Source organism: Leiobunum rupestre, chromosome 2 (assembly GCF_980474605.1).
Source record: "Leiobunum rupestre chromosome 2, qqLeiRupe1.1.hap1, whole genome shotgun sequence".
NCBI classification, from domain to species: domain Eukaryota; kingdom Metazoa; phylum Arthropoda; class Arachnida; order Opiliones; family Sclerosomatidae; genus Leiobunum; species Leiobunum rupestre.
The window spans coordinates 64,083,661-64,102,056 of record NC_143385.1 but is presented as its reverse complement, the minus strand read 5'-3'; the positions used below and the strand labels follow the sequence as shown (position 1 = coordinate 64,102,056).

Here is an 18,396-nt window from a genome sequence, read left to right as displayed (position 1 = left end):
CCACTAAACACAGAAAATGCCTTACTATATTTAAAGATATTAGGAACGCGAGTAATTGTAGAGTAACTATTATACGTTTGACTAGATTTTTAGTTATAATTATTGGTTTAAGGTGATGAAAAAATGTTGTTGCTTGTATATTTGTTTTTTGGAAATAAATCGTTTTACTATAACTTTTCAGAGTATTTATATATTTTTTAAATTTTAACTAAAAAAATTTGTACATTTTCTATTAGGCATGGTATGCATAGAATTAAAGACTATATTTTAATTGTAAATGATGCTCCACAGGAACAGCCATGCTCTGCTTTCGGATTATTAACAATTCTAAATGCAGATCTGATAAGTTCTTCGTGATAGTCTATAGTCGATCCTTGAAGGTATTCTAATGACGTTTCATCAATAACAACCTTCACACCATCTTTCTCAAAAACTTTATCATCTTCATTATATTTGGGTTCAGAAATATCAAATGTATATTGGAATCCCGAACAACCACCACCTTCAACTGAGACTCGCAATATGTGACTACTTGAGGTAACCTTTTTCAAACGTTGCACACAACTATCACTTATTTTTACATCGGCTAGCACCTTACTTTGGGGTTTAGCATCTGTACTGTAAAATTCACAGTAACGTGAAGATATTGGCAGTAGCCCACAGTTTTTAATTAATTTGTGAGTGAATGTTCGAGCCAAATTTTGTGAAAACGCCATTTTTTACAGCAAGTACTCTAAGGCTATTCAACTGAAATATTATAATTTTAAAACAAAAAACTTAATTTCATGGTTTACTGACCACAGGGTTGAACTGTTGACATTCAACTACGATTACGAAATCATACGACGTATTTTAATTACGTCAGTAAAATTTCTTTGAAACAGGGGGCGCTGCTATACGTGTATAAAAATAAAAGTTCTTACGTAGTGTTTCCATCGTTTCCACCACTCAAGCTAAACTTAAACGCCAGCATGACGGAAGAAGCCCCTAATAAAAACGATATTGTAGCGATATTTAAGCGTTTAAGAGCCATTCCTACTAACAAGGTAACTAATTTAAGTTTTAATAATTATTATTTCATACCTTTATAGCCAAAATTTTATATTTAAATTGGTCTAAAGGTCAAATAACACTAACCCTTGGTGTGATTTAAATATGTTTGTATTTTGTAATGATGGGGGGAGGGGAGTGAAGTTCCTGCTAACTGGAAGTTGTACGTGTACAATGCTAACCTACTTCCTTCAATAATTATTTTATACAGTTAATTGGGGGTTTATTTCAAATTCAACATATTAAAGTGGGTTATATTTTATACAGATATGTTTCGATTGTGGCGCAAATTTACCAACATGGTCCAGCGTTACGTACGGTGCTTTCATATGTATGGACTGTTCCGCAGTTCATAGATCTTTAGGGGTACATTTGTCATTTGTAAGATCAACACAGTTGGATACAAATTGGACATGGCAACAATTACGTGCCATGCAAGTTGGAGGAAATGCAAATGCCGTAAGTTGAAATATAAATGGGCTATATATAAATTGTACATGCATATCTATTATGTGTTTCCCTTCAGAGAACATTTTTCCAACAACACGGATGTACAACCACAGATGCTCAACAAAAATATAATAGCAGAGCGGCCCAGTTATATCGCGAAAAGCTTCACCACTTGGCTACTTCCGCTCACAGAATAAATGGAACCAAACTACATCTTGATAGCGGTCATTCAGAGAGTCACGCCACACCCGAAGCTAAAGAAGTTGATTTTTTCACAGAGGTTACGCAGTCGGCTAAATTTATTTCAAACAATGAAGATTCTTTTCAAAATGGCTCCACAGCACTATTTATTCCTAATAACAACTCTAATACAATTAACAATACGGAACATGGTCCTGATGTGGAACTTTCACTAAGTATGTCACCAACAGAAGCCCAGAAAATTCAACAAAGCAGAAAGTCCACAATTGGCCAACGTAAACCCGCTGCTGCTAAAAAAGGAGTAAGTTTCCCTTATAAATTTTACTTAACTTCCAATAATGCTGTTACACTCTGTGTTAAAAGAAATTTGTTAAATACATAATGCTTTACTCAATTTTTATTATCTGAATATGAGTCCTAGCAAGAATGTATTGAAGTTACTAAGAATATTGGACTACAGGATTCTGATTCCCATCCTCGCAGCCTTTGTAGCTTCAATTCGTCTGCTTTCCCATTCAAGTTTGCTATATGGTATGACTTTGAATGCCCCTTAAATGAGGATGAACTTTCTCCACAAAAGCTGTAAGGATGGTACCAGGGGTTAATGCTGTGCTGAAATATTCTTAGTAACTTCAATACATCCTTGGTCCTAGCAATTGCCAACCATAGAGTTATAAAATTCATTTAGTCCAAATTCTTACTAAAACCAAATAACAGTTTAACCAAAAGATCACAAATTTGTCTTTTTGAGGTCAATCAACATAAGTTAACTATTAATTTTTTAGTTGGGAGCTCGAAAAGGTGGCCTAGGAGCCCAAAAAGTAAATGCAAATTTTGGGGAGATTGAAAAGGAAGCCCAAAGAGCAGATCAGATTAAAGAACTAGCCGTTAAAGAATCACAACCTCAGCTATCAAAAGAAGATCAGGAAAAGCAGATGTAAGATTAACTTAAACACGTTTTTAATGAATTGTTGAAATTTACAATGACCAACCAATAAACCTACTTTACAGGGCATCAGTACGTCTGGCCTACCAAGACTTAAGCTTGAAACAAAAGAAGACTGAGGAAAAACTACGTCAAACAGACCCTAAGAAAGCCGAGCAGCTAGAGCGTCTAGGAATGGGATTCAGTGGATTGGGTAGCAGTAGTGGCGCAAGCCATTCAGCGGCTTCGCAAATGAAAACAATCACCCAAGAAAACCCACAATCCAGCAACTCCATGAGTAGTAGAGCCCGTGATTTTGAAGATGACTTTGAATTTGTTGGATTCACTACTAGAGCTCCCAAGTATGAAACGTAATGGTCAATTCTTGTTGTTTGGTGCTTTGAAAATTCGCAGGGCAATAATAAAAAAATTCGCTTATAGGTATGGGGATAGCCCATTCATGTCTAGATCTGATACGAGATCAGATCCATGGGAAGAAAAGATTGAAAGAAAAACACCATTTCAAGAAACAATAATGCCTATTGAGAAAAGTGAGAGTTCAGGACGCAGCCGTAAACCATTATCAGGCGCAAACACTCCAGCGTCACCGGGAGATGAAGCTCAAAAAAAATTTGGAAATGCTAAATCCATATCATCAGAACAATATTTTGGAAACAGCAGAGATTTTGATGTGAGTATGATGTTCATTTCAAAAAATGTTCAAATTTGAACAAAACACACACCCACTCATAGAAAATTTGTCTGAAAATCATTAATCCGTAGAAAATTTATCAAAACAAGCTTTAAATTTGATCAAAAATCTATAAGAGTCCAGAAATATCAATGATTTTTATAAAAATATCATTGATTTTAAATCACCTGATACGAAGTCATCAAAATCTAAAATTTATTGAGATTTAGATATAATTTCGGTTTACTTTAGATTATTTATTTTAATTGATATTTAAATCAATCTGTCCTTAAACTTTTTTTTAAAAAAGTCAAAAAATTAACAACACTAAGCAGAATTGAGCAATTAAATTCTGGCATTTTTCCAGTCGTATTTCCAGATATGATTCTGCAGAACTTTAAAAAATAGACTAAAATGCACCAAAAACATCCATTAAATATAGTGCATTAAAAATGAATTTCAGTTTGAAAGAAGAGCAAATCTGGCCAAATTTGAAGGTTCAGCTAGTATATCAAGCGCCGATTATTTCGGAGATGGACCCCAACGTCAACAACCCTCATCTAACTTCCAGAGCCCTAATTTATATGATATCAAGGAAGGTGTCAAAGACGGCGTCAGCAAAGTCGCTGGACGTCTATCTAACTTGGCTAATGGAATGATGAGCTCTCTACAGGTAAACATCGATTTTGATCCAATTTCTATGTGAGAACTACTAGTTGCGGCGTTTTAAACTAATAAGTTACTTAAGAGAGTTAAAGCTTGCCAAAATTTCATCGTAGCTTAAATATTTAATTTTTAAATTAAAATTAATTTATTAGTTTGGCTATTTTGAAGCAACAATTAAATGTCACGGGTTGAAGGTAATTGGGCAGTGACCCACTGCCTTTAGCTTAACTATCAACTGATCAATGATTGTACCACTATCAGTATTGAAGCAATTGGTCATAAATTCCATTCTGTGATTATTTAAAATATTTAAACATAAAAATAAACTACATTGTTTAGCTAATTTTGTGGTCACCAATAGTTCAGTATTTAAAGAATTAAGTATTTTGTTAGTTTTATTTATAGTTGTTTTATAACTAGTAAATATTTGACCTATTTTAATTAAGTTTAAAAATTTATAGCTTTATTTTTTCGCATTTATTTAATCGAGAAGCTAGTCGTGTACTAATTTAGTCATTTGTGTGGAAAATTTTACTAATTTCTTTCCACCAACATTTAGTACTAAATTCCTTCCTGCGTATATTGTTCATTAATTAAAAAAATGCATGACATTGCCATTTACTCCATCTGACGGATTTAATTTTTCTACCTCTCTTCACAGCGTAAATGACGCTTTTTAAAAAAATCCCTGAAATTATACTACTCTTTCCTGGTTAACTAAATTTATGGGTAAGAAGGCGCATGTTTCAAAACCTTTGAGAATGTGTAACTTTATAATCAAATACACTGAAATAGCTTGAAAACTTGGCTTCACAATTAACCGAAAATTAGTTGAAAATTTTATAAAAATTTCGTTAAAATATTATTAGAACTAATATTCTGCTTTATCAATGTATTTGTTTATTATATTTCTACTAACATGTCCCATTAGTAACAAGTGTTGTCTCTTATTTTTTACTATACTTTGGTTGCGGACTTACAAGTTAGTTGAAGTGCCAAATTTTTTAGCGTTTTTAAGTTTAAAATGATTAGTTTTTATTAAAACCAATTAGCACACGGTGGTGGATTTTCTATTGAGCAATTTATCTTTTAAAATTAATTTATCAAACTTAAACGGTGGCGGATTTTGTATCGAAGTTTACTCCAAAAAAATCTTTTGTCTGTCAAACCCTAATTGTTAACTCCCCTGGCTAAGACTTGAATCGAAATAAAACAAAATTTATTAAATTTACAGGACCGGTATGGTTACTAAGAAAAAATGCGGACAAAACAACATCGCAAGTTATGATTATAAAATAAAATCAGATGCCATTTTTATGATATTACGGATTATAATGTGAGATATCATGTTTTTTTTATATATATTTTAGTTTTATTATATCCAAGTCAAGCCATTTGCGTTAAAAAATGTGTAAATTAAAGTTTTGACAAATGTGATAGCTCCAGAGCAAACTAAAAAACTTGCTTTTAGAAATTTCTCGCAAGGTTTAATAGATTGTAACTGGAGCTGGATTTCAGTTAACGTTTTAAGTAAACATTATGTAAATCACTTTACCCGCTGTATATAATAGATATCACTCAATTTAAGAGACGGATGTAAACAGTGGACAATGTTCCTTTTTAAAAATACATAATTAGGACTAGTGCAATTTTATAAATTTAAATTTACACTGGTGTTGGAATTTTTTGATTTGTAAAAAAAACAATATCACTGCATTGTAGGTTAATGGATGGCTCATTAAACAATATTGTATTATAAATTGTTTAAAAAATTTATTAGTTTAAAAATTCATTAAAATATGTAACAAACGAAATTATTTTAATTCAACTTAGATCATTCAATTTAAATAGAATAAACAGTAATTGTAACAGAAGTATCTTCAAAAACTCTATTGATGATGTCTGACACTTTGGACCATTCAAGTTTATCTAACCCACAACCGATACGAGGCATACTAAGTTCAGTTACATTATGGGCAATGCAATGTCTCTTCAAAGCATTCAAAGAAGTCTCAAACACGGCATATGTGGGTTTTTGCCAGTACTTAGATTTGGTGATTAAGTAGTATACGTATCGCTGTTGTCTTTTTAGAACTGCAACCTCCCCTGGTTTTTTACCTGTTAACGACTAACCTTGTTATTTTTTTTTTTTGCCAATATAATTTATATAGCAATAACTAACCCTGTTTCTTGAGTTCGTCTATTCCTCCAAATTTCTTCTTAAATAGGGCAGCAATGCCTAAGCCCATGCGGATATCCTCGCTTATGCAATGGGCTATTGAATTTGATTCTGGGCATTTAAAAAGGTCTCCTTTAACCTCTCTGAATTTAAATCTATCCGAATAAGCCTAATTTCATAAATTTTATTAGTTATGTTATCCTAAAGGGACCATTTTAATTTCCCAAATTACCATCTCTAAACTGTAATATAGAAACCAATTTTTTGCTGTTAAAGGTTTTTACAGATCACTATTGGTAACAGAAAAAGCGCGGATGAATACTAATCGCGTACTGTAATACGCCGATACCTATTTACAGGGTACTTTTCACGAATCCTAGGATCGCCTACCTAACCTAATTCGAGAAATTTTCCAGCCCTATTTCCGTAGACTTGCGCGGGAAACTGGTGAAATTCAAACGCCGGGGTGATAAAGCTTCGTGCGTATTTCACGGCCAACTTTGATTTCTCGCGCATCTCTCGCGCTACAGCGGCCATCTCATTCGTTGACGTTTCTGTGTTAACCTATGAGCAAAAGATGTGTATGACGTCAGCGCCCCTAGCGAATTATTATTTTTAGGATAGTTTTTACATTGAAGACAATATAACCACCGAGCGTGGCGCTGAACTCCTACACAGTTTATAGGGGGAGCCGTAGTAGCGCGAACAGCGCGTGATCAAAGTTGGCCGTGGTAGTTTAAATTTGGTCAGAAGTATCGCCGCTGAACGTTTCAGTTAAAGAAAATTCATATTTAAAAGTCGTCTGCTATTTCTTCACACATTTAGTTGACAGGTATTAAAGTAGATGGCGTTATCTTTTCTAAGCTCGAAGCCTATTTAAATTTTAACGAGACTTATAGCGTTTAACATTGAGATCGCTCTGAGACCACTCAGGATTTTACGATGACGTCAGGACCGACGCGAAATCCTTGTGAGAGCAAAAAAAGTGCTCCGTAACTGAAGACAGACCAGTTTTTAGTGGTCCGCGAGCGAGTGATTCCGCCAATGGAGGACGTAACTCGCCCTCGGAGCAAGTTTTTTTCTATCCAATGGAAAACGAAAAAAAATTACGAGTAGTCCGCGATCGCTCGGACCAAGGACAGTAGATACAGGGACGAGAAAGCAGGGGAAAAAAATTCGATTTTAAACGTCTTCATATTCACGGGGAGTTAGATTTAAACAAACCGCGGCCATTGTTAAGACGTGGTTCACCATGGACAGTATTATTGTAGTTAGGTTTTACCATTTTGATGTTAAATTAAAAATAAAACTACGAGCGTAAATAAAAAAATGCCCATTTGTTTTGAACTCTTAAGCCTGTCAAGAACCGCTAAAATTAGGTGACCGCCATTTTTTTTGTTTACAACTAACTCTCCGTGCGTTTAGGTCGTTTTAGGTGATATATTCCAACAGAGGCCGCCAATACACTTTCTCGTCCCTGTATCTACTGTCCTTGCTCGGACCAGGCCAATGGAAAACGCTGCGTTCAGTAACGGTTGGGCCGTTGAATGTGTATTCGCTACTGAACGAGTTTTTGCGTTTCTGGGTGGCCATCAGGCCATCACGTTTGCAAACGGAGAGTCAACGAAGTAAGCGGCTGAAAGCCTAGAAATCTCATAGGTAACTAGAATGCTGCCGCCTACGGCCGAGCTTGTCACCAGTTCGTTTTGAACCTTCAGCCAATGAGAGGCCGTAGAGTGGTTCCACCAAGGAGGATAATAATCCTCCTTGGTTCCGCTACTATCGCGTCAGCTAGGTGACGTCATTCTCTCTGGTGACATTAAATTCTTGGCAAAACCACTCTTTGAGCTCTAATTGGCTGAGATCTGGCTATCGTCTGCCACGGCGTTTGGTCCATTTGCCAGTTACACGGCAGCATTCTAGTTACCTATGAGATTTCTATGGCTGAAAGAGCCGGTTATTTTGTTGATCAACGGTTTTTTGACGTCACAGCTTTCGGGAAGGCTAGCTGTGGACGACGTCGCATACGATATTTTACTAAATTTACAGCAATCGTAAAAAGCGTCCAACAAGACGGTCTCAACTCTCAACGAAATATTTTTTCGGAAAACTGTTTCCTCTCCGTTTAGTTTTACTAAACGCAGTTAAAATATTTTTTCAATTAGAAACTTCTAGCTTTAGAATTTCTATTCCTCTTCTTTATTTTCTATGATTTTGAAGAGTGATTCAATTTTTTGTAAAATATTAAAATGTATAGCAACCATGATTTCCAAATATCATGCAAAGACAGATTTCTAAACATGTATAATTTAACACAGTAATGTAAAAATAAACCTGACGCGCTTTTTCAAATTAAATATCTTCAGTTTTTTTTTATCAAGGTAGGCTAATACCATAAGTCTATAATATTGTCAAATACCTAACGCATCACGTTAGGTTTGGTTAGGTCCAAGTCATATATATTGTGTTTCTTTCAAAGTACTTAATTATATCAGATTTAGCCAAGTTTTAAGGCTGTTACGCATAATAAAACCGAAACTTAATTTTTCGTAAATAATAAAAGGCCTTGAAAGCATTTGAGATATTTATCTTCAATCTTTCTAAGAATTTAAACCCTTTAGGCCTAGAAGGTTATTTTTTGAGGTAATCGTTCGATAATACGATGACGTCAGAGAAAAGCCCCAATACAAAAATTCGTCTGCTGCAACTTTTAGATTTTCCCGTAGCACGACTGGAGGAAGCCGTACCAGACCTCGATAAAACTTTATATTAATGTAAATCAATTTATTTTCGATATTCCACATTTTTAAAACGGACTAAAAGTAATAAAATTTCGATACGAATTTAAACGAATTAGTGTGACAAAATAAATACTCCCAATTTTTTTAACAATTCACCAAGGTCGAATTAGGCCTTGGTTGTGCGCAGTTTGTTATTGCCTAAGGGGAAATTTCAATTACCATCCCACACTAACCCTCCCAGAGGCGCTGAATTACAGTTACGCCAGTGAAAACTTTCGAAGCAGTATTATATCACAATCATTCGAAGTACCAGCTATATAAATGTCAGTCAAAAAGGATTTCCCGTAAGTATCATTTCAAAAAATCCTATATTTTTCATAGTAGTATTTTTATAGAAAGTTAATGTTTAATAAATTAAAGATATTTAACGTATTGGTACTAATAATCTTAAAGGTTTTATAAAATATTTCAACTTGTATTTCTTCTAGTAGTATTATTCATGTAAGATTTATTTCTTATATTTATCTTTAAACCAAATCATTTACTTTGGTCACTCATTTTCCCCACTATTTTTGTTGGAAATTTATACCAGTGTTTTTTTCATTAAATAAGAAAATCATGAGTCATTAAGGTAATGTTAATGGATGCATTATAAACAATTTATGAGTTTCAAAAGATTCATTATCTCAGGGTAGAAAAATGTTTAATAGAAGTTCCATAATGCTGAATATGAGTAGACACACTAAACTCATAAGTTATAATAACATGTTAAAACTCCCTCACTAATAGTTTCAGCAAAATATGACCCATAAACTCCCTACCCAAACACTGTTACTTAGATACATTTAACTATTGATTTTCTATTAGTCGGCAGAATGCTCTGACTAGCATAAGAGAACGTGGTCTAATAATAGCATTTACTCGGTTGTTTTCTCCCAAGATCTCAATCAGTCACAGTTGGCCATTATACCTATACTTGACGGATAAAGATAATTTATTTTTAGACTAGTTATGTTTAAATTATACATGTAAATGGTGAGAAAAAAAAGAGGTGTGCAGTCCACGTGGACCTTTTTTTAACACACTAGGAGATGTGCCAAATAAAAATTAGGCAACCCGCTGAGATTACAAAAATCATTATCTTTCGATGTTGTTGGCATCTGGCCTCGCATAAAAAAGCTTTTCTTTTGTTAACACCGTAATAAATCTTTGGGCACAAATGCACTTTTCATTAAATATTCATGACATTTAGATTTTTATGTTGATAAAATCAAATAAATTTCATTAGTTTGAGTAAATACTATTTAAAGTTCCTGTTAAAGTTCTACAATTTCCTTGTAAAAGAGAGCTAGAATTCATTCAATGAGTTTACTTCTTTAAGATAAGTTATCGGGACATAGTGATAGCAAAATTATCAAGTATGATTCAACAAAAATGGTGTAATATCAGCTAAAATTCAAACTTCAAGATGTTGAACAAATATTTATCTAGTGATTGGAGGCTTGCTAATTGTTTATAGATAGGAAAATTGGCATGTTTTGGAATATTAATTATTGGTTACCTATCGGGACATATATAATACTTGTATTATTATATAGGATATTTTATTATTAAAGGGTTATAAGACAAACAATTTAAAGTAAGTCTTTCTAGGTTCTTTATATAGCATGACCAAATTTTATACAGCCAGGTGAACCATAGATTTATGTTAGTTATAATCTGAAAACTTAATTTACAGTAGAGATTTAGCTGATATCTAGAAATAATAATGGTACTGTTAAATTGCACAGGTCTGTTTGATAATACAGCATACTGGTGTTGGTTAAAAATAATACATTGCTAATACTAAAGCTATATAATAAATTAAAATGTCCTATAACATCCTATATTTTTAGCAAAATCCCTAAAAAGTCCTATAAAATCCTATAATTTTGATATTTTGGCCATTTCAAATTGCCCCACTCTGTTAAATTGCTAGATTCTGTACTTTTGTTATTGTTAACATGGTTAGCTACTAGTATATTTTTGTGATGAAATGGTTCAATAGTTTCTATTTTTCAAGTGAAAATCAAAGATTTATTTCACTAATTATAGATTTGGTTTTTTAAACGCATAAAGTTAGTAATTTAGTCCTATAAAGTCCTATAATTTGAAAAAATAATCCAATAAAGTCCTATATTTTTGGAAATATAATCCTATTTTTCCTATAAAAAATTTAAAGATTTGAGTGGGGGCCCTGTAAATTTCTTAGAGATAATTTTTCATCTTAGTATATTGCTAGTTTTATTCGTTTGAAATTGCTGATTTTTCAAAATTTATTTCATTAGAAAAATATAGAGATTCGTTTTTAGTCATTAACTAAAACTATTAAAATACGTGGTCATAGTGACTTTCTCAAACTACTTGTTTCGGAAAATATGCTTTATAATTGTCAGACTGAGTAATATTGAACCATGTTGCATCATGTTTCCACAGTTTTTCGGGAAATTTGACACCTGTGTAGGTGCTTGTTTTATTTTCATGGTGTATATGGGTGTACTTCTGATAATACTATTTTTTTAAAATGATCGTAAGCAAATAGTACAATTTGAGGGTGAAACTTTCAAGTTTCCCACCTAAAAAGGACAACTTAATCCCATCCAAAAACCCAATATTTGAAATTTTAATAATAATAACAAGAATGATAATAATCAGTTAGGCTAATAGCCAAAGCACCTTCTTAGGCCCAAGTCATAAATTGTCATTTATGCCTTATAAACTATATGGACCCCCAAAAAAATTAATTTGTACGTACTTTTAATTTTATTCCTTGTTTAAACAAACAGCTTGGTTCCAAAAATCATAAATGGAGGCATTGCAGGGATTTTTGGGGTTACGTGTGTATTTCCAATTGATTTGGTTAAAACGAGACTACAGAATCAGCAAGTGGGACCTAATGGAGAAAAAATGTACAGTTCAATGTAAGGATTGTCAAGTCATAATTATTATTCAATTAAAATTGATTGTCGTTTCTAAATAGTGTGGACTGTTTCCGAAAAACCTATAAGGCTGAAGGATTCACTGGCATGTATAGAGGTATAAAAAAATTATAAATTTTTTCATTTCATGGTGTAATAAGAGATAGAAATTTTTCAATGTTTGCCATACGTTTCTAAAGTGTATTATTGCATTAAAAATAAATGCTATTTCTATTATTTAATTATTGACTTATTTTTCAATTGTTGGTAAACATGAAATCTGTCAAATATGAAAACTACGCTTTACGAAACTTATGGCATTTCAAGCTGAGTGCATTTGATTCAAATAAAATTTTATAGAATTTTAAAAAGAAATAAGGATAAAAGGTTTGATTATTATTCAATAATTATTCTAAAATTACATTAACCCTAAAATGTTTTTTAGTTATAACTTTGCAGTTAAATATCTTATTTTTTATAACATACCAAAATATATGGGTCACCCAAAGTAAATTTAAAATTGTAAAATAATTTAAATACACCCAAATTTAATAAATAATGAAGTTAAAATTTAACTGCGAAGTGTAACATTGACACTGAGCTCATATTCTTCTTGCAATCAAAATTATGGGGAATTATTTTTTGGTGGGGGTATTAGTGGCTAACTATTATTATCTTACAGGTAATTACCGGAGTTACGGAGCTGAGAGGGCTCAACTCTAGTTATGAACTTTTCAGCAACTCTTGAGTACCTTACATGTATGGACAGATTAGTTCAAAACCTGTCCTTAATATATTAAACTTAGCTAAAAAATAAACACCCACCCCCTGCCCCTTTCACCCATAACATTCCTATCCATCACACTATCCACGCTTTCAACTGCAAAATTGAAGTCTTATGCTAATTAGTTAATTCCTATAACTAAAATGCTGAAATTCTAAATGTTACGCTTTCGTAATTCCATAAAAACAATATTCATAGCCCAAAAAAATGCAACTAATTGGAAAAATATGTATTGATTTATTCAGACTAATTTTGCATGTCTAAACTAATAAACCAACCTTAGTTCAATGAATTGCGTACTAAATACCTAAACTATGGTCCCTATTTGGAGGTTTTAAGGTCCTATGAGGGTTTTGGGACACGGTAACCTTGGACCCTGTTAAAAATGGCCCAACTTTTTTTTTCCAAAGTAGTGTTTATTGTCCGTGAAATGGAGAACGTTTTGTTTAAATTGTGATTATTTCTTTTCAGGATCTGCGGTTAATATTCTCTTGATAACGCCAGAGAAAGCTATCAAACTTGCCGCAAACGATTTCTTCAGACATCATTTGTCTTCGAACCATGGGTAAGTATGTGATAACTCAATGCTCAAAAAATATACGAATAAAAAGATTCGTTTTACAGTCCCATAATGTAGGTTTCATTTTAAATTTCAGTAAGTTATCCTTATCAAAGGAGATGATTGCAGGTGGTAGTGCTGGACTTTGCCAAATTATTGTCACTACGCCAATGGAATTATTAAAAATTCAATTGCAAGATGCAGGCCGTGTTGGTATGTTGTAGCTCTTAAGTTTGCATCGCAGCAAAAAACCTTATTTTACATTCTGTCTCGCAGCTACAAAAGGAGTGGCTCAAGGTGAAACTTTAGTGGCTACATCTGCAACGTCAATTGCGATGAATTTGTTAAGAACGAGAGGCATATTAGGTCTCTATAGAGGCATTGGTGCTACTTTACTACGAGACGTACACTTTTCCATGATTTACTTCCCCTTATTTGCGCATTTAAACGCAATTGGACCTAAGAGAAGTGACGGAAGTGGGCAAGCTGTGTTTTGGACTTCTTTCTTAGCGGGTTGCGGAGCTGGCTCCGTTTCTGCTTTTGTAGTTAACCCATTTGATGGTAAGTTGAAGTTCATTTTGACAGTTTGGTTTGGCAATTATAACTATAATTAACATTTAATTCCTCTAATTAGTTGTTAAAACGAGATTACAAGTTCTAAAGAAAGGTGCTGGAGAAATGGTGTACTCAGGCATTCCAGATGCATTTAGGTAAGTAAACACTTTGAACCCAGTTTGGTTTTGTTTAATAAACTTTTGTTTGGTTAAATAATAATGTAAGTCTATAATAAAATTGCATAATTATATATTTTACTGAGTGACAGTAAATGTCATCATAGAACAAAAATTTAAATGTATGAGCAATGAAGCACATAAATATAGTTGGTTTTGCTCTAGAAAGTGTCATACTTATGAATAATATTATAGACCTATGATAATAAGGTGGAAAAAGCTAGGGATTCACTGATATGGGTCGCCACTAATAGCGGTCGATATTAACAAAGTTATCTATCATAACAGTAGTGTATATGATAAAATCATAGTAAAAGACGCTTCAGTACACTGTCATACCATTTTATTTTAATTTTTCAATCGCTTAAGCCGATATTGGCTGATACCGATATTAGAAAAATAGGCCGATATATCGGTGCATCCCTTGAAAAAGCATTCTGAATGCTTTTCCATACTACACCAAAAAGACCCAGTCTTTAAAGTATTGCCCTAGCATGAAATATTTTAATCTTCTCACTTGACAAGAGGAACTAGAGTTATTTCTTAGTTTAACCGGTGAAGGAAATTACTCAACTCTTTAAAAAAATACTTAATCTAATATAATTTATCTTGATAAATATTATGTTAGTGTGTATCTTTTCATATTTAAACCTATTTTTGTTAGCATCAAATTTTAATTGTAAAAGTCTCGGCCATAAGATGGTGAATGTGTTAAATCAGGGTTGCCACAATATTTTGAGTTTCAAATTAACTGTTTTCCCTGACTTTTTAAGGCCCAAATTTTTTATTTTATATTTTACTTTTATCAGAATTAATAATTTTAAATGGACTTTTATTTCAGTAAAAAGGTTATTGCAATGTTGAAAAAATTGGCTAAACTTACAAGGAAATAAATGATCATAGATCTAGACTAATATTACCATCAAAAAGTGCCAAGATAAAATTTAAGTCCCTGACTTTTCCCTGAATTTTAAAAAATAATTAAAATTCCCTGACTAATTAGGCCCATTTTAAACCCTGTAAATAGCATAGCAGCTATTTATTTCCCGTTTATAAGCTTTGTAAATCTCGATAAATGGGATATTTTAATACACTAGTTTGGCCGCCACTTGAATTGAGTTTTTCCACTTTTCCCTCCTACTTCTTTTTACATTATAATTGATAAATCTATAATTTTTCAGGAAAATTTACATAAATGAAGGAATTACGGCTTTTTTCAAAGGTGCTGGTTGTCGAATGATCGTGATAGCGCCCTTATTTGGCATAGCACAAACTGTTTACTATTTAGGAGTTGCAGAAACAATATTAGGGATCAAGAAGGGATAAACTATTAGGTGCGTTAATTTAAATAAACATTTTTTATTTTAATTCAAAGCTCTGTATAAATAATTTACCAGTCAATTTTTTTCTCAAAATAATCTTATTTTTACTTTTAAATTAACTGAAATTAATTTTTTTAATTAGTAATTATTAAACTGAAATATAAATATGTGAGCTGGTAGAACGTCAATATTAAATTTAAAAAAAGTATTTTTTACAAAGTATTAAAATTAAATTATATTCCAAAATGTCATAATTTTAAGAACCTTTATTTTATTAATTTTTTTTTTAAAGTTAACTAGTCTTATTATGGTATTTGTAAATGCATGGCATGAAGAACTAATTTCTTAACTAATGGAAATTTTACAATTTCAGGTCCGTTAAAATATTTTTTAGCCAAAACTAAGAATTTTCCGCCATTCCAAAAATTTGGAAATTTGTTTTAATTTTCCCTTTTGTGATTTAATTTAACATTAATATAAAAACCCATAACCAGCCTTACTATTGACATTTACAGTTCAAATACCATAAAATACAGGGACCTTTCAATTAGATTAGTACCGCAAAGTATAGATAATCAAATTTATATACCCACTCACAAAAAACTGAAGATTTTTCTTAATATAAGTATCAGATAGATATAATCTAGGTTTAGAAAAGTCGGTTCAGTAAGAATGTAACAGGTATAGGCCGATCCCTTATTGGGGTAATAAAGTTCCCATTGGCTGATATAAATCTAAAACATGCTATCAAATTATAGTTTCCTGTAGTTATATTAACGTGCCAATGGTTAGGAGACTCTGAAATTTATCAACCATTAACTATAGCCAATTTTTCAATTTGTAAAAAATCTGGCCTAATAATTTTTATTAAAAATAAAATAGAGCCACACAAATATTTTTCCCCCCGCACTTAATAAATATATAATACATAATAAAATTTTAGATAGGCATAATTACTGAACTGACCTGTATATTCAACTTAAAATTTATTAATTACAAGAAACAAATATGTAAACGTAGCGACGTAGCATTGTAATTTTGTTCCAAAATTTAAGGTTTCATTACAGTTTAAAACCTGCCAAACATTAGTTTTTAAAGAATATTTATAATCAAAAATCTCTTACCACCAGTCACCCATTTTTTATTTTATTTTATACATTAACAAATTTTGTATAGCTTTATTTGCTTTGTTAGGCATTTTTGTTCATTTACTTTTCAAGTAAAACTATTTAAACTGTTTCAATGAAACAAGGCTAGTTTTGGAGAAATATAGTATTTTAAAACGAATGTTACATCGTTGTATAATGAGATTGATTTTTTGTAAACTTGTTGTATTTTAAACAAAGTGAAAATGACTTTGGTGCGTTGTTTAAATGTTTTTTAGCGCACTGCACTGTCCAATAAAAGCCGTATTTATATTTTAAAAACTATAGAATTAATTAATGTGAGGTATCATAGGCAGCTGTTTTTAAATATTATTATTGCAGTAGCGAGCACTTAGATAATTGTAAACAACTGACAATGCAATAAAATAGTTAAAATTATTCGTTTAATAATCAATTAAATTTCCATTTTAATATTCACACTACAGTTCCATCCAATAGCCTTACAAAAACAATTGCTATTATTATATGAATTCTACGAGTCAATTAATTATTGGATAATATACAGGATTCATACAACTATCGCAAACCAATTTCCCTGATTTTTCCAGGTGCAAGGTTATGTTCCAAACATTTCGCTAGTGTAACCATGAATCTATTTAAATAGATTTATGTTGTATCTCTCCATGTCATTGCTAACTTAACCAATCTTTTCATGAAGAGGTATATGCTTATTCATTTCCTGGTTGACATTTAAACTAAATTGATTCCATATAATAATATATATAAGAAATGTAATAAAGTTAAATGTATAAGAAAAATTTATTGGTGTAAATTTGTATTCTTGGTATAAATCTTTCTAAACGCTTATAAATTTCAATGATGAATAATGTGAATATCCCGTATTGTCTGGGTATGTTATATGAGCATCCATACGTAAATTTACATAAGGTATAATAATAATAATAATCAGCTAGGTTAATACCCAAGGCACCACCTTAGGCTTAACTTTTAGCTGCCTACCTCCTGGTTTGGAGAAATTTAAAGACCTCCCTAATTTCCATATATTCATAGAACTTATTAGGAACACAAACCACTAGAATATAAAAGGGCGTCAAGTTTCCAGAATAATTATTGCCACTTAGGAATTAAAAACATTAATGTATAAAGTTAGCCTTGAAAGTTTAAATATAAAAATTACTGAAGACCCATCTGCCCTTGAAAGGAAAGTGAAAATATATTCCCCCAAAAAAATCCAGTATGGTAGGCTTAAAGTAGGGCCAGTAAGAGAACCTGATACCTGTAATTACTGGAGATTCCCCCATGAAGTGTTTTAATGCTTTGATTTAGGGCTGAAAATTCACAATTATTAGTTCAGAGGTTTTTAAGAAGATAGTTTAATGGTAAAAAGGGTTAAGAACCCCTCCAAGGTCAGTATATAAGTGAAAGTGAGCATCTCAGGAGATAGATAAAACCATCCTAAAATCTGTGGAGAAAATAACTACACCCTCAAGACCCTCCCATTCAAAATCGTTATCTTCTTCAGAATATAATCGTGGAATTTTTCTATATACACTCATTACTAATGGTAGACTAGGAAGAGACCGGTTTGTATTTCCATAAAATGCGAATCTGTATGCCCAATTGGTCCATGTTTGCTTAGGCATTCGCTTCAAAGCCTCATAACTGAAATCATGCAGTGACTTATGGACAAGGCTTAGGTAATTTTGCGTAATATTTCAATAAAGATTAAAGGATGTATACTGTTTTGACAACCCGTTATAAGTATTAAACTTACACCATAACTTCATAATCCATCGATATAAAGCTTAAAATTAACTTTTATAGTTAAATAGTAAACATCTTAACATCAACTAGTTGGACAACAACAGATAGAAAACGTGACTTTGCAAACAGCAGGAAGCGACAGTTTTATTATGATTTTTCTTTTATTGTTTGTCCAATGGTATTGTTTTGTGCGGTCAGACTTGTATTTTCGCGTCTTACATGATGATTGGTTAATGTAAAAATGATTCG

General features: G+C 32.1%; 5 protein-coding genes across 8 annotated transcripts in view; 2 read left to right on the top strand and 3 right to left on the bottom strand.

Annotated features, from left to right (window-relative positions):
• LOC149958733 (sodium-coupled monocarboxylate transporter 1-like) overlaps positions 1-11,782 on the bottom strand; it is a 51,925-nt gene extending 40,143 nt beyond the window's left edge. Inside the window, exon 1 of the mRNA XM_090166110.1 lies at positions 11,698-11,782. The gene's annotated coding sequence lies outside the window, so the exon portion shown is untranslated. The remainder of the gene's footprint in view (positions 1-11,697) is intronic.
• Positions 27-824, bottom strand: LOC149958736 (iron-sulfur cluster assembly 2 homolog, mitochondrial). Its single transcript, XM_090166108.1, has one exon. The coding sequence runs from the start codon at positions 714-716 to the stop codon at positions 261-263; it is 456 nt and encodes a 151-aa protein (XP_090022234.1). The 5' UTR covers positions 717-824; the 3' UTR covers positions 27-260.
• Positions 900-5,736, top strand: ArfGAP3 (ADP-ribosylation factor GTPase activating protein 3). 3 transcript variants are annotated; one of them, XR_016478560.1, is made up of 9 exons: positions 900-1,046; positions 1,318-1,509; positions 1,577-2,002; positions 2,487-2,638; positions 2,713-2,997; positions 3,068-3,317; positions 3,781-3,990; positions 4,645-4,712; positions 5,218-5,736. XR_016478560.1 is itself a non-coding variant. In XM_090166101.1 (8 exons), exons 1-8 carry the CDS (start codon positions 972-974, stop codon positions 5,233-5,235), a joined length of 1,599 nt encoding a protein of 532 aa, XP_090022227.1. In that variant the 5' UTR covers positions 900-971; the 3' UTR covers positions 5,236-5,735. The 3 variants fall into 3 exon arrangements, 2 of the variants coding, with proteins under 2 accessions (XP_090022227.1, XP_090022226.1); XM_090166101.1 differs by lacking the exon at positions 4,645-4,712 and having other exon boundaries at positions 2,713-2,988; positions 5,218-5,735; XM_090166100.1 differs by lacking the exon at positions 4,645-4,712 and having other exon boundaries at positions 5,218-5,734.
• LOC149958734 (ADP-ribose glycohydrolase OARD1-like) lies at positions 5,732-6,502 on the bottom strand. Its single transcript, XM_090166102.1, has 3 exons — positions 6,395-6,502; positions 6,166-6,331; positions 5,732-6,101 (listed from the first exon to the last, which is right to left on the bottom strand). Exons 1-3 carry the CDS (start codon positions 6,395-6,397, stop codon positions 5,827-5,829), a joined length of 444 nt encoding a protein of 147 aa, XP_090022228.1. The 5' UTR covers positions 6,398-6,502; the 3' UTR covers positions 5,732-5,826.
• LOC149958732 (mitochondrial glutamate carrier 1-like) lies at positions 8,868-16,783 on the top strand. 2 transcript variants are annotated; one of them, XM_090166113.1, is made up of 10 exons: positions 8,868-8,984; positions 9,064-9,247; positions 11,729-11,863; positions 11,923-11,978; positions 13,116-13,209; positions 13,301-13,416; positions 13,480-13,764; positions 13,838-13,913; positions 15,116-15,268; positions 15,630-16,783. In XM_090166113.1, exons 2-9 carry the CDS (start codon positions 9,225-9,227, stop codon positions 15,258-15,260), a joined length of 930 nt encoding a protein of 309 aa, XP_090022239.1. In that variant the 5' UTR covers positions 8,868-8,984; positions 9,064-9,224; the 3' UTR covers positions 15,261-15,268; positions 15,630-16,783. The 2 variants fall into 2 exon arrangements, with proteins under 2 accessions (XP_090022239.1, XP_090022238.1); XM_090166112.1 differs by having other exon boundaries at positions 8,868-9,247.
• Positions 16,784-18,396: the final 1,613 nt, after the last annotated feature.

Coding starts and splice junctions, on each gene's coding strand:
- ArfGAP3 (XM_090166100.1), top strand. CDS start 972: ATGACGGAAGAAGCCCCTAATAAAAACGATATTGTAGCGATATTTAAG. Junction 2,639..2,712: donor GAAGATCAGGAAAAGCAGAT/GTAAGATTAACT, acceptor CCTACTTTACAG/GGCATCAGTACGTCTGGCCT. Junction 3,318..3,780: donor GAAACAGCAGAGATTTTGAT/GTGAGTATGATG, acceptor AATGAATTTCAG/TTTGAAAGAAGAGCAAATCT.
- LOC149958734 (XM_090166102.1), bottom strand. Junction 6,102..6,165: donor AGACGAACTCAAGAAACAGG/GTTAGTTATTGC, acceptor AGTCGTTAACAG/GTAAAAAACCAGGGGAGGTT.
- LOC149958736 (XM_090166108.1), bottom strand. CDS start 716: ATGGCGTTTTCACAAAATTTGGCTCGAACATTCACTCACAAATTAATT.
- LOC149958732 (XM_090166113.1), top strand. CDS start 9,225: ATGTCAGTCAAAAAGGATTTCCC. Junction 13,765..13,837: donor TGTAGTTAACCCATTTGATG/GTAAGTTGAAGT, acceptor TCCTCTAATTAG/TTGTTAAAACGAGATTACAA. Junction 13,914..15,115: donor GGCATTCCAGATGCATTTAG/GTAAGTAAACAC, acceptor ATAATTTTTCAG/GAAAATTTACATAAATGAAG.